At 39.8% G+C, this 14,272-nt stretch overlaps 3 protein-coding genes across 3 annotated transcripts in view; 1 reads left to right on the top strand and 2 right to left on the bottom strand.

Moving 5' to 3' along the window:
• Lmpt (Limpet) overlaps positions 1-14,272 on the bottom strand; it is a 512,992-nt gene that overhangs the window by 407,534 nt on the left and 91,186 nt on the right. The gene's annotated exons all lie outside the window — the stretch shown is intronic.
• On the top strand, positions 8,928-10,049 carry LOC135703465 (uncharacterized). The gene has a single exon (XM_065224718.1). The coding sequence runs from the start codon at positions 8,928-8,930 to the stop codon at positions 10,047-10,049; it is 1,122 nt and encodes a 373-aa protein (XP_065080790.1).
• On the bottom strand, positions 10,998-12,450 carry LOC135703464 (uncharacterized). The gene is made up of 5 exons (XM_065224717.1): positions 12,438-12,450; positions 11,836-12,195; positions 11,478-11,777; positions 11,091-11,423; positions 10,998-11,026 (listed from the first exon to the last, which is right to left on the bottom strand). Exons 1-5 carry the CDS (start codon positions 12,448-12,450, stop codon positions 10,998-11,000), a joined length of 1,035 nt encoding a protein of 344 aa, XP_065080789.1.

Below are 14,272 nucleotides of genomic sequence, written 5' to 3'. Positions count from 1 at the left end.
ATATTTTTGATTTGAATGAACAAAATTCGTACCCGTGAAGATATTTTTTTTTTTTTTTTTTTGTTAATAACTTTATTTGTACAGGCTCAATCGAATAAACTTTACAGAGCCAAGTTATCATTTTCTTTGTACATTATAAATGTCTTAAATCTAAAATTAAAGGATTGGAACCGATTACTCGCGGTCTTCTCGAGGTTAGTGGATGACAATTGTTTGGATCGGGAGAGGGAAAAGGAGATTTGGAATATGATTTATGATTAAAAAATTTCACTATTTCTAAAACATATACTTAATCCTATCGACGTTATACCAACTCTGTAATTATACGATTATTACAGAAACAAATCTACAAAAAAATACACACACATACAAAACACAAACTAAACACAAGGTTAATCAAACTTACAATCTATGGTTAATATTCTTCAAGAAAACATATATGAGTTGCATAAACTCCAGATCGCGTCTAGCCAAAATATCCCGAACTGGAACATTAGGTTGTCTACCTCGAGCCCGAAGGGAATCGTACAACTCGGATCTGACTCCACGGTGCTCAGCACATGACCAAATAATGTGATCTGCGTCCTGGTAACCTTGTCCACATTCACAGAGATTACTGTCCCCCAGCTCAACACGGAACAAGTGAGCGTTTAACGAGTAGTGATTGGACATGAGGCGAGACATCACACGAATGAAGTCTCGACCCACATCCAACCCCTTGAACCAAGGATACTTCGACACCTTAGGGATGATTGAATATAACCATCGTCCCAAACTCCCTTCACTCCATTTATTTTGCCAGCTGGCGAGGGACTGTTGACGATAAATGAAGAAAAATTCGTCGTAGGCGATTTGTCGATCGTAAATATCGCCTTCCATAGCGCCCACCTTTGCAAGCGAGTCCGCCTTCTCATTGCCCGCAATCGAGCAATGAGATGGGACCCATGCAAAGGTGATGACAAAAGATCTTAAAGATAAAGCACTTAGAATCTCTCGTATTTTCATGAGAAAATACGAGGAGTGCTTTACCGGCCTCATGGATCGAATAGCCTCGACAGAACTGAGACTATCCGTAAAAATAAAATAGTGATCTGGTGCAAGTGAGGCGATCGTTTCTAGCGTATAATGTATTGCCGCCAGCTCAGCAACATATACGGAACAAGGAGCTTGAAGCATTCGAGAGGCGCTATGAAATTCGTTAAAAATACCAAAACCAGCGGACGCCTCTATTAGTGATCCATCTGTGAAGAACGATCTTGCAGAATCAACTTGGCCAAACTTTGCAGCGAAAATTGACGGAGCAATCATGGAACGATGATGCTCTGGGATTCCGCGAATCTCTTGCGTCATTGATAAATCAAAATGAACAGAACTGTCGAAGTCGGAGAAGCAAACACGATAGGGATTATGCTACGAAGGGCTGACATCCTGCACACTTAGATTTTTTTTGCCGAGATGGGCACCACCGAGCAGCTCGGCATTTTATTTTGCTGGAAATTCAGCAAAAAATATGTTTGTTAGCTGAGATCACGGCAAAATTCCCGTTTGTTAGCTGAATCTCGGCAAGTTTTTCACTGATATCCAGCAAAATAATATGCCGAGCTGCTCGGTGGTGCCCATCTCGGCGAAAAAATCTAAGTGTGTGTGTTATGTACACGTAGTACAATGACATAAAACGAGTTTGAGGGTTTAGCTCAAGAAGCTTCTCAAAGTTTGCAATCACCAGTGGGTTCATAATTTCACAACGGGTGAGGAGCCTGAGCGATAATTCCGAAAAATCGATCAGAGAGTGGCAGCATGCCCCCTAACACTTCGAGACTCATCGTATGAGTCGAGTGCATGCATCCTAACGCGATACGAAGACAGCGATACTGGATCCGTTCCAGTTTGATGATGTGCGTTTTAGCCGCCGACTGGAAGCAAAAACTACCGTACTCTAAAACCGATAAAATCGTTGTCCGGTACAACGTTAGAAGATCTTGCGGATGGGCTCCCCACCACGTTCCGGTAATTGTTCGGAGAAAATTGATCCTTTGTTGGCATTTCCGCTTCAGATACTCAATGTGGGATCTCCAGGTGCATTTTGAATCGAACCAGACCCCAAGATATTTGAAGGACATAGAATGAGTGATCGGTTTACCCAAAAGTTGAAGCTTTGGTTGTGCTGGGCTATGCTTCCTAGAAAAAACGACCAACTCAGTTTTCTCCGTGGAGATACCTAGCTGGATAGCCCAAGTAGACAAATTGTCTAAGGTATCCTGTAAGGGTCCTTGCAGGTCGGCCTCTCTGGGTCCTGTCATAGACACTACTCCGTCATCTGCAAGTTGTCTCAACGTGCAGTTGTCCCTTAGACAATTGTCAATTTCTCTGACGTAGAAATTATACAGAAGGGGGCTTAAACATGAGCCCTGGGGGAGACCCATGTAGCTAAATCGTGAAGCTGTAGAGTTTCCATGAGAAAAGCTCATATGTTTCTCTGACAGCAAATTGTACAAAAAGTTATTAATTAATGGAGAAAGGCCACAAGCGTGGAGTTTGTCTGAAAGGACTTCAACCGATACTGAATCAAAAGCCCCCTTAATATCCAAGAAGACAGAAGCCATTTGCTCTTTATTAGCAAAAGCCAACTGAATTTCAGTGGAAAGCAACGCGAAACAGTCGTTCGTTCCCTTGCCCCTACGGAAACCAAATTGAGTATCTGAGAGTAGGTGGTTCAACTCAACCCATTTGTCCAGGCGAAAAAGGATCATTTTCTCCAACAATTTTCGAATACACGATAACATTGCAATGGGACGATACGAATTGTGATCTGACGCGGGTTTTCCAGGCTTTTTAATGGCTATAACTCTCACCCGCCTCCAATCATCCGGAACAATATTAAGCTCCAGGAACCGACCAAACAAGTTCAACATGCGCCTCTTAGCGACGTCTGGGAGGTTCTTCAACAAGTTGAACTTGATTCTATCAGCCCCCGGAGCCGAATTGCCACACGAAAGGAGCGCGAGTGAGAGCTCCAGCATTGAAAAAGGCTGGCTGATCTCGTCTACCGAATTCGTCGTTTCGCGAGGAATCATCTGTGCCGGCACAGAATCAGGACATACTTTTCGCGCGAACTTGAGAATCCAACTATCGGAGTACTCCTCGCTCTCGTTGTTTGAAGACCGGTTACGCATCCTTCGCGCCGCATTCCAAAGCGTATTCATCGACGTTTCGCGCGATAATCCGTCCACGAATTGCCGCCAGTATCCGCGTTTCTTGGCTTTGATGAGGCTCTTGAGTTCGCGTTCAAGAGCCGAGTACGCTTCGAAATGTACGGGTGTTCCACGTTTCCGGAAAAGCTTAAACGCGTCGGACTTTTTACGATAAACCTCAGTGCATTGCTGGTCCCACCAAGGGAAAGGAGGTTTCCTACGGAAAGACGTTCCTGGAACCGGCCAAGTTTGAGCTTGAAGCGCGCTGTCCAAGATCAGATTGGAGAGGAAATTATATTCCTCCAACGGTGGAAGCCCTTCTACCGACGTTAGGGCATCTTCTATCACATTCTTGAACTTTGTCCAATCGATATTACGGGTAAGATCGTACGCGACGTTAACGGGTTCCGACGGATTGAACCCACTGGCAACTGAAACTTTGATCGGCAAGTGATCACTACCGTGGGGATCTTGGATCACATTCCACGTGCAATCCAACGATAATGAGTTAGAGCAAAATGTGAGGTCTAATCTACTTCCATTCGAGGATGGGCCAGCCAAACGTGTTACTTCTCCATTGTTAAGAATTGTCATATTAAAGCTGTCGCAGAGGTCATATATCAAAGTAGAACGGTTGTCGTCATACAGTTCCCCCCAGCCTGTACCGTGGGAATTAAAATCTCCCATAATCAACCGTGGAGCAGGAAGTACCGAACAGATATCTGAAAGTTGTTTGCGATTAACAACGGCTCTAGGAGGAATATAAACAGAAGCAATACAAAGGCTCTTACCTTTAATAATAGTCTGACATGCAACAACTTCAATACCTGGAAATTGTGGAAGATTCACTCTATAGAAGGAATGGCACTTTTTGATCCCCAAAAGTACCCCTCCTCCACGCGAATCCTCACGATCCAGTCGAATAATGTTAAAATCATAAAAAGGAAGATCGATATCTGAAGAGAGCCAAGTTTCACAAACAGCAAATGCATCACAATCATTATTGTGAATTAAAAACTTAAAAGAATCTAATTTAGGAATGAGACTTCGACAATTCCACTGTAGAACAGTGATCAAATCCCCGACCTCGTTTGGAAAATTATCCATCGAAGGAAATGATTGCTGCAATGAGGGGCCACTTCAATGTCAATTGCTTCAAGAGGGTCTTCACAGAAGGAAGCATTGCCAGAACAATGCTTTTGAGAGGATCAGAAATATTGAGGTACTTGAGAATATCGTCCACAATTTTATCAAATGAGAACAACCCGGATGAAGAAGGGGCTTCTGTTCTTAAAAATGGGCCATCAGGGGTTTTTGATGTCCCCGGGAGAGATGGAAAATTCTGGTTATAATCAGTTCTGCGGAAACCAGGAGGAGTTGAAACTTCCTTTTTTCCATCACTCCTTGATTTGGGCAAGCTGATTTGGGGTTCCTTATCTGCAACTTTCCGCGAACGGATGCGTTTTCGTTTCCTAGCAGAACCTTCCGGAAAACTGAAAGAAACTCCCTCCTCAGCCAAGTCAGAGTCAGACTCGTCATCAGACAGAACAGCAAAGGGATTTTTGTCGTTGGTTGATGGTGTGGCTGTTTTTAGCATTGCTGCAAAAGACTGCCTGGAACGCTCCTTAAGAGAGCGTTCTAGTTTCTCCCCGCGTTGTTTGTACGCCGGGCACGATGAGAGACCATGAGGAGTTCCCTTACAGTACACGCATTTTGGTGCAGTGACTGTGCAGGCGCCATCCTCGTGCTTCTCCCCGCATTTGGAACAGCGTGCCTTGCTGCCACAGTGAGAGGCCGTATGTCCCAACTGTTTGCAGTTTTGGCAGTTCATGACCCGAGGAACAAACAAACGCACAGGTAGCCGAAGTTTTCCCAACTCGATGTAGTGAGGAAGGGCTGAACCAGAAAAGGTCACCCGAAACGAGTCTGTGGGGGTAAAGCTCTTTTTACCCTCGCTGAAAGATACTGAGTTCAGCTTCTGGACTTCCAGTATCTCAACCGTGGGAAGCAAGGGGTTCTTGAAACGGCCAACTGCTTGCTTCGCCAAGATCTCGGGGGTCAGACTCGCTTCGGTGACCACACCTTCGATCTCCACATTACGAGCTGGGATGTACACTCTATACTCGAGTGTAAAGAGCTGGGAGGCAGCAATCTCGTTAGCTTGTTTCAGGTTAGAGACGACAACGCGAAGTTTATTGTACCTCACCTTCGAGATTTCGGTCACGGCCGAGAACCGCTTCGTCAGATCATTAGTAATTTGCATTACATTCAAAGGTTTCTTTTTGGGCTGAAAGTAAACAACCCATGGGCCAGTCGAGTCTTCTGGGTAGGCTCGCGATCGGGGGCTTATCTGTCCCTGTCCATTACCAGACTGAGATGACGAAGCAGGGATGGCATCATCCGATTTCTGGGATGACAGACGTTTTCGACCCTTCTTGCCATCGCGTGGCAAAGTGGTGTCATCTTCCGACAAAACGTCCATTTCGTCTTCTGACAAAATGTCCATTTTGCCGTACTAGTGGGAGCGAAAAACGCTCTACCACTGCAACGATAATCAAAATTACTCGGACACAATACACGAAGAAAAAAAAAATACTAACACAGAAACACAAACTTAAAATTTAACAGATGGGAGAAAGAAAGAAACAAGAACAAAAACTTATCTGATAATCCTATACTACTATCACCGAGCGTTTACACAGCAGCAGCGGAGCGACGCGCAGTTTTGATGATCTTCGATCCGCGTGTGCGGGCGGTCTTCGTTGGTGCGCAAAATGATTGGCGAATTGCCAATCGCAAAAACAATTTTCGATGATTCCGAAAACACACTTTCTTCTCAGAAAAAAACTCACTTTTTGATAAATTTATCCGGAATTATGCCAGGAATCACTAAGCGAGAAAAACTGATTATTTACGTCAGATAATAGCGAGAAAACTTCCAAATTAACGGAGCGCGAAACAAGTCGACCGTACTTCTTGCTAGGACGCGGTGGTGACCCGTGAAGATATAGATAATATTATTTTGCATGTAATTTTTTTCAATAATCTAAGAAAAAAAACTGATTTTCTTGGATATTTGATAATTTTTCCCATTATTTAAAAAAAAAAATGTCGGTGCGAAGAGGCAAAACGTGCTTAACATAATTTTCTATTGTAATTTTGTTTTCGTTCACATCCACCAAATTAAATTCGTTCTTTGTTTCGTTGAACCAGTTCGCATCGTTGCATGTGAATTGGCACCAATCACCAACATTACATAAATTTACCGAACACTGTAGATAAAAATAATAAAATAATCTTGTACAAAAACAAACCGTAGTAAAGTAACAGATTTTTGTAAACATTACTGAATAGGATTGTAAATTTCATAATGTCAATCTCAGTACTTGCCGCCATTTCAAAGTTGAGTTTTTGTCGGAACTCCGGTGTGAAAAGTAAGTAATTTACTTTTATTTTGCTATTTACAATCCGTTAAACCTATGCCGAAAGAAGACTAATCTAGACCAATTGCTTTCAGTCATCATGGTCGTTAGGCGGCCTAGTGTCCTTATCAAACGCAAAAAGCCAATTTGTGTATGGTTTGTTACGGAGTCAGTAACCTCGTCAGTAACATCGTCCTTATCTGTTGAACATTATTTTCACAAACGAAGTGACAGACGGAGCGGCTCGAAAACTTTGGTGACTAACCTGCTATTGCAATTTTTCAGTGTACCACATGGCAACACCACTACTACTGGATTGTACCACATGGCAACACTACTACTGGATTATACTAGCATTTTCACCAAATGTATTAGAATGTTTTGGTTCTATCTCTTTCACTCTACTCAAGACTGAAATGCATAAAAAAATGACAAAATGATACACTCTTTGCACACTGTCAAAGAATCATTGTACACAAAATCAACTTTGTTCAAATCAAAACAAAAAAACTAACCCATCTGGTGGATGATGGCACAAGCTTCCAAGAAAATTCTATTACAGTGAACCACATTATTTAAATGGATTTCTTTGCCAGTTAGTCGTCTGTCACTTCGTTTGTGTTATTTTTGTACGAACGTACGATGATAATATACAAAAAAAATAACGTTTTATGAGTCAAACGAATTGTTTGTTTTGTTATCATTTTAATTTTAAGAAAACACATGGAAGAAATAATCAATAAATCGATAAAAATCATAATTTTGGTACATTCAGGAATATAATGAATTACAGTTATTTCGGTAAAACGATACCGAACGCTATTGTTAACTTTACCAATCATTCTGCAAAATTTACAATCCATTTCAGTAAATTTTGACAGCTCAAGAGTGAAGAAAATTTACTGAACAGCTTGTAAATAATAAAATTACCGAATAGATTACAGAATGTTCAGCTGTTCCATATTCGGTAAAAAAAATACAGCATACTGTAAAAAATTCTAAGTGTGTATATTGAATATCCCAAGTAACTAGTAGGCTCTAAAACAAAGCCTTAATCTAGCACTAAAATCGGTTATAAAACAGGCATTACATGCTTATCATGCACTGCATGTCCATATGAGGCTTATATAATGCTAAAAAGGCGAAATAGCGGGCTAATTAAATGCTACGATAGCAGCTCGTAATAAGCATTACTAATGTTTACTTAAGGCAGCATCTGAAATGTCAAATGGATAGCAGCTTGTAATAAGCATTACTAATGCATAGATATGGCACGATGAAAATTGTCAGATTTGTTAACCATATTTTTTTTTTTCATTTATTGCAGCGCCTGAAAAAAATCTGTAGAAAAAATTATTCATGTATCTATCTTATCTGTTTTGTCGCTGTTTTATATCATCATCTGGTTTATTATACTTGAGCGAAACATTTGTTAGAATGAGATGATAGAATGAGATAATGCATTTATATTTTGAAAATTACCTTTGTGCGGCTCGAACCGGGGCCTGCAACATTGTTCATAATATCACGTGCCTTTACTGTCTCGACCACGAATGATACAGATAAGCAGGAGAAAAATAGAAGTATTTGAACAATATTTTAGATGCCCGCTTTTAATTAATGCTATGTGGCATAGGTCAGGAATAGAGAACAAAATTCTCTTTGCTTTTCAGTGCAGCTATAACAATGTCGTCACAAATACATTTACTTTCCCAGGCCTTTATTGTTAGACATTGCACTGGTACGCATTTGACGTTTTTGCTTAAGCAAAACAAAAGCGAACAAAAGTAGCAAGCTGCATGCACGCAATTTTCAATTATCCTGTTTTTAATTTGTTGATGCTCCGTGATCGTCTATTCGAATATTCATTGGTGAGTTGTTTTTAATCGGTTTTTACAACATGTTTTACAAAAATCTGTTGATTTTTTCAGGAATAATGCCGGAGAATAATTATACTATTGTTCAGACATCCGAAAATAATGACGTGTTTTTGTGTGTGTTGCCTTCGCGTTGGGTCCTGAAGAACGGATGGAACTGTTTCGGATCGGATGATCCAAATAATCCAGGTATTAACCTGGCTGGCAAAGATTTGTGCTATTGGCCAAAAGGTGTATCAGGCTACAGACTACTTGAACAAGCGAAGAAAGATCCCAAAGTCAAACCGGACACAAAACTGCTGCGTGCTTTTTGCTGCAAGATTAAGCGGAATAAGTTTCAAAGCTATTCTGAAGTAAGTAAAAAAAACTCACTCCTATAGTGGTAAATTGTAACAATTTGTATCTTTTAATTTTAGGCGTTCCGTGAACAGAAAGCAATGGAAATAAATTCAGATACAGAAGAATATGAAAGTAAGAAAAAGGTGAGAAAAGTAACGACTGTAGCTAATCTTTTTAAGCAGATCCAAACAGCAAAGCCAAGGCCGTCACGTGATACTCCTGTTCCGATTGAAAACGTCGAAGTAGAAGAGGACTTGGACTCACACGACGAATCTGAACCCGAAAGGGAAACCCGAATCGATGCAGGACGCAATAGTTCCCAGCTGTTAAATTCAATGATGCATGATAATCTATCCTCTGGGTCCATACGGACACCACCGTTGGAACCTCGGATTTCAGTCGATGACCCGTTTACACAAGAACCGGACATACGGCAGCTAGTGCTATCGCTGCATAAGAAAGTGGATGAAAATACCAGGAAAGTTGAAGAGTCCAAGCTCGCTGGAAACAGAACCGTTGCGCTGCTCTCGCAAATAAATGCGAAACTTGATGTCTTCGCCTCTCAAGTCAACATTAAACTCGACACCCTTGCTACGCATAAGCCACAGCAAATCGAAGTCGAATGTATCGGAGCAATGAGTGCTCCGTTGAAGCCAGTTAGGAACCTCGATGAGTTGGAGTCACTCGAGAAGAAATCCAGCAATGAACAATTTGTTGTGGGTATCATCCGATATTTTGGCTCCATGCATGGTAAGGCTAAGGATCGGTACGTTGGAGAAGGTGGAACAGTGTGTCTACAGATTGTCGATTATTTCTTTCATCGAGAATTTATGCTGAGCTGCTCCTGGACCGGAACGACCAGGAATAAAAGCTGTGATGAAGTTATTGTCTCGAAGATTGCTTTCCATAAATTTGATGGAGTTATTGCTTTGTTCCATAAAGTGGTAATGTTTTCGGATCCATCGTACTCACTTGTTGAGTGTCAGAAGTTTCTTCATCGTTGTTTAAGGAATGCCAAGCAACGATTCGAGGAAATCAAGGGAACAAGAGCTCCAGTGGCAAGAAAGAGACGCAAACGGAATGGACATGATTTTGCTCTGGATAACGAAGAGGAGAAACACGATGAAGAGGAAGACCCATTGGTGGAGTATGATGGACTGGATGGAATAGACATTTCTGACAATAAACCTATTATTGTCGAAGAATATCTTTTGGAGTGATTTTTGAGTATATTTTTCTCATGTTTTATTTCTCTTACTGAATGCTTGGAGGCATTTAAATGCTCAACTCTGTTTGCTTTTGATATTAATATTGTTTGATTATAATAAAATTGTTTGACTATGATATATGCTTAACTTCATTCTACAATTCCTCGTTTGATGGCAATGTATGTAACAAGGGTATAAATGCTGTCTCCTCATACACAACTATCGCTACCAACTTACACAATATTTGATCTAATTTATATTGTTTGATGTTATGGAACTTGTAATCATTTCCTGATTTGAACACATTAATACAAGCAGAAATTAGTGGATATTCGAAAAGATTAGTGAATGCAACTATCTCTGACCCGTACACGCCATTCGTATCCGCGTATTCCATAGCAACAATCCGCCTTTCCCTTGTAAGAAACCATCTATCAGAGCAGTTTTTGGTTAATGCAAATTCGTTTGATAGACTTATGCAAGAATATTTAGACTGGTCAGATTTGATTGAGTATTTCAGCAAAGGAAATATATCAGTGCTCTTACTGGTAACTGGTTTGAAAGTATACCTTTCAGTTACACGATTAATAAGTTGATGTAACGGGAGTTTGCCCGATCTTACTAGTTTCTTGATTTGAAATAGATGATTTTCAAATGGATATGATGAAATAGTAGGTAGTGGACCAAATCGTGCCACTTCTTCAACTACGTGAACAAGATTATGTACGTTGCTCGTAATGGAGTTAAAGAAAGCGTAATAGTTCGAAATGAATTCTTCAAACAATTTTTGAGCAACAGGTAAAAATCGTGTGTAGTAACTACTTGAACAAATAGTGACAGCACAAAACAAATTTGTAAAATTTTGAAAATGTTCGTCATTGATGAAATGTTTTAGTACAACAATACCAATGTAGTGCAAAAAAGAAGCACACTCAGATGCTTTCCAATGGCTTATACAATCTACGCCACGCACTTTTCAATGAATTTCTCTAGGCAGTTTGATTGCTTTTAGAATATTACATATTGACTCTACGGCACTATTTGGCCACCTACTTTTATCGCTTCCATTATGGCCGTCTTTGTATGCCAGAATCAATCTCGTCATTATTCCTAGATGTAGGAGGTGTAATGAATCAGCCACTATCACATCTTCAACTATGTCGATTAGTAGTTGAAGGAGTGGTGAAACAACAGGTGTTCTCTTCAATTTTCCATTTTCAAGTTTGTAAATTTGGTAGTGTTTATCATATAACCCACTCCGGAATGCAGCATCGGTCCTTTTGGCGGCAAATGTTTGTGGAAAAATATTGGTTCGTAAAAGAGTTGAATGCTGTCCAATAGTACAACATTTCATGCAGCCATGCAGTGAATTGAAATTTACAACACCTATATAGATAAAATAAGCTATAAATACATTCAAGATTTTTTTTGTAATGTTACCTTTAACGAATGCTCTAGCAGGAGAATCACATATTATAGCCCGCAGTTTAACCATTAATTCAACTCCATTTACGTTAATACCATATGTCAGTAAAGGTTCCTCAACTTTTTTTGGCTTGCTTTTTCCGTAAAAAATGCCAATTATCATTGGTTTTAAAGAAAAGAATCCGTGTATGCTGAATAATATGGGCCAAACCTGGTTAGTACCGTTCTTAAACAATGGTAATCCATCAATGTTGATGTTGATTTCCACCAACAATGGCTCTGTTAATTCCGGGAAGCACATACGGAGACAATTTTCTACAAAAATAATAAAGTGACACGATACATTTTACGAAACTCTGTACATGAAAACTACCTAAGCCCTGATGCCAATATTGTCCTCCTTCAATATCAATAATTGTTGGATTTATCCTAGGAGTGCGAAGAAGTCGTCTTGGGCATTCCGGAAGCGTTCGATCATAATTGTTCATTTTGTGCAAAAGTGGTTTTAAAGCTTGCTGTGATATATTATACTGCATACTCCAGTTCCTCAAGAATGTAGCTAAATTTACCACTTGGCAGTTGTTTTCATCTGAATCCTCTTGATGCGTAGTTTCTAGGTATGATGTGTCTGAACACAGGTTCAACTCTTCGTCGGAAACTTCATCAGGACTATAATTTTCCAAGGAATCATCCTGGGGGGCAGGCTGAGAACTGCTTCCATCAGACTCCTCATCTGGAGGATCGGGAACCGCAAGAACAGAAAATGTTGATTCAGACCCCAACTCTAACCCAGTCGCTTGATCAGTTTCTGCAGTATTAGTGGTATCAGAAGGATTTATATTCTGATACACGTGTACTTTTCGTCTAAAATTTCCACTTTTTAGCGTTTTTTTTCCATTCATCGGGAACGTTCATGTTACGATTAGTTAAAAAGTTCAATTGATTATTTAAATTTATTGTTGTCAACCATTTTACTTAGTCTTAACATAGTAGCTCTTTATTAGCACTTAATCAGGTGTTAAAGCCTACAAACACAAATCCTTGTGAGCATTATGTCGCAGCACTATATAAGCATATCAAGCTTCCAGTAATGCTAGTTTTTATTGATGCTTCTATGCATTAACAATGCTGATATGCAGCATATATGCTTTAACAATGCCGATTATAGGCTTCATGACAATATAAATGCCGAATTAGTGCAAATATAGAGTTAAAGCTTAATGCTTATGGTTACTTGGGATATCACGTATTGGTAACCATAAAGCGAATAACCGTAAAACTTCATGGGAATCGATAAATAATTATGTGGACCAGTATGATGCAAAATGCGTAAATAATTTCCGACAAGCATTGTCAATTAATCATACCATCTGGCCATTTTCCACAGAGATGGCGCTGTTCCACTAGTAGGAAGTAATAAAAATCTCCATATAGAAATTGAGAGAAGTGGGAATAACTCACTTTCGATGCATATTGAGGACAGCCCACAGAAATCATTACACTCAGGTCTTTTTTTACACGGGGGATACGTAAAATGTTTTTAAAAAATCGGATTTTGATGCCATTAAAGCATGATATGGTCCATATAGACATATTTTAAAAATTTCTATATTTACACCAAAAATTGTGATTTTTTTGCCATTTGCCATTCGATTATCTATAGCTTGAAACGGATAATGTGATTGGAATCAAGTCGATAGGTTGTATCGTTGTCGATAAATCGTTAAAAACGTACCGTGTAAATCGTGGAAAACCGTGTAAAAAAAAAACCGCGTAAAAAAACCGTGTAAAAAAGACTTCAGTGAACTGGACTATGTCGTTCACTTATTTCCCGGAAATTATTGTGAAGAGCTTAGAGTGTGTTGGTTTATTTCCTTTTAATTCCGTTATAATTGCTTATATTTTGTCAAAAGATAAACAATTATAATGGAATTAAAAAGAAATAAACTCAACACTCAAAGCTCTTCATAAAGGGATTCCGTTAAGAGGTTCGACAAATTTAAAAGAAAAAAAAAGACGGAAATTATTGTCAAACAAGCTACTTATATTTAAAAATGATTTCCCCCATATAGTTTTAGGCGAGTTTTACCTGCATTACTACTAGTCCCCAGGGAGCCGAAAATTTCTAATTTGAGAGAGAGAATTCGCTCAAACGAGCTCAAAGATGCATGTATTTTGAAAACACTCTATTTGTGATTTCCGTCTCACAGACTACGAAATAGAATACATACCTGACACAGCAAAACATGTCTGGTACCTCTGTATGCAGTTAGATTAACATCCGAAGGCCCTCCTTTTTAACATATACGGCACTAAGTATACTTTTTGCCCCGCCCCATTCATAAAAACGGCGGAAAATCCTGTTAGGGCGGGGCTTAAAAAGTATTTTGTGTGCATGATATGTTAAAAAAGGAGTGACTTTGGATGTTAACCTAAATGCATTTATAGAGGTACAATACAAGTTTTGAACGAACTGTCCTATGTTAACGATTAAAGGAACTAAGCGTATGTGGAATTTCTGATATATTTCTACATAAAGAGCAACCGTAACGGTACACTGCTAAACTCATTTTAGCAGCCCTCATCATAGCGCAGCTACCGTATCGGGGGTTGCCATACGAGTAACTAAAATAGCAATCGGCTTCTCTGTGAGAAGCGCGTTACCAAATTTAGCAGCGCGGGAGAAAGGTTGCTATTCGTAGAAATGTCAAAATGCTCACTAACAGTACGGACTATGGCGAGTAAATTGATAACCGCGATAGCAGCGACCTGTGTGGATAAGAGGGACTAACCTAAAATGAGAACGCTGT

The sequence above is a fragment of the Ochlerotatus camptorhynchus genome, unplaced genomic scaffold (assembly GCF_037179485.1).
Source record: "Ochlerotatus camptorhynchus isolate MF236.1 unplaced genomic scaffold, CSIRO-AGI_Acam_v1.1 ptg000213l, whole genome shotgun sequence".
Lineage (NCBI taxonomy): Eukaryota > Metazoa > Arthropoda > Insecta > Diptera > Culicidae > Ochlerotatus > Ochlerotatus camptorhynchus.
This window is presented reverse-complemented; position numbering and strand designations above follow the sequence as displayed.

What these genes read in the sequence shown, in the direction of transcription:
- LOC135703465 (XM_065224718.1), top strand. Translation starts at nt 8,928, where the DNA reads ATGGAAATAAATTCAGATACAGAAGAATATGAAAGTAAGAAAAAGGTG.
- LOC135703464 (XM_065224717.1), bottom strand. An exon ending in ATATTGGCATCAGGGCTTAG is followed by an intron (nt 11,778 to 11,835) that starts GTAGTTTTCATG and finishes TTATTTTTGTAG; the next exon opens with AAAATTGTCTCCGTATGTGC. An exon ending in CCATAATGGAAGCGATAAAA is followed by an intron (nt 11,027 to 11,090) that starts GTAGGTGGCCAA and finishes CAAACTGCCTAG; the next exon opens with AGAAATTCATTGAAAAGTGC.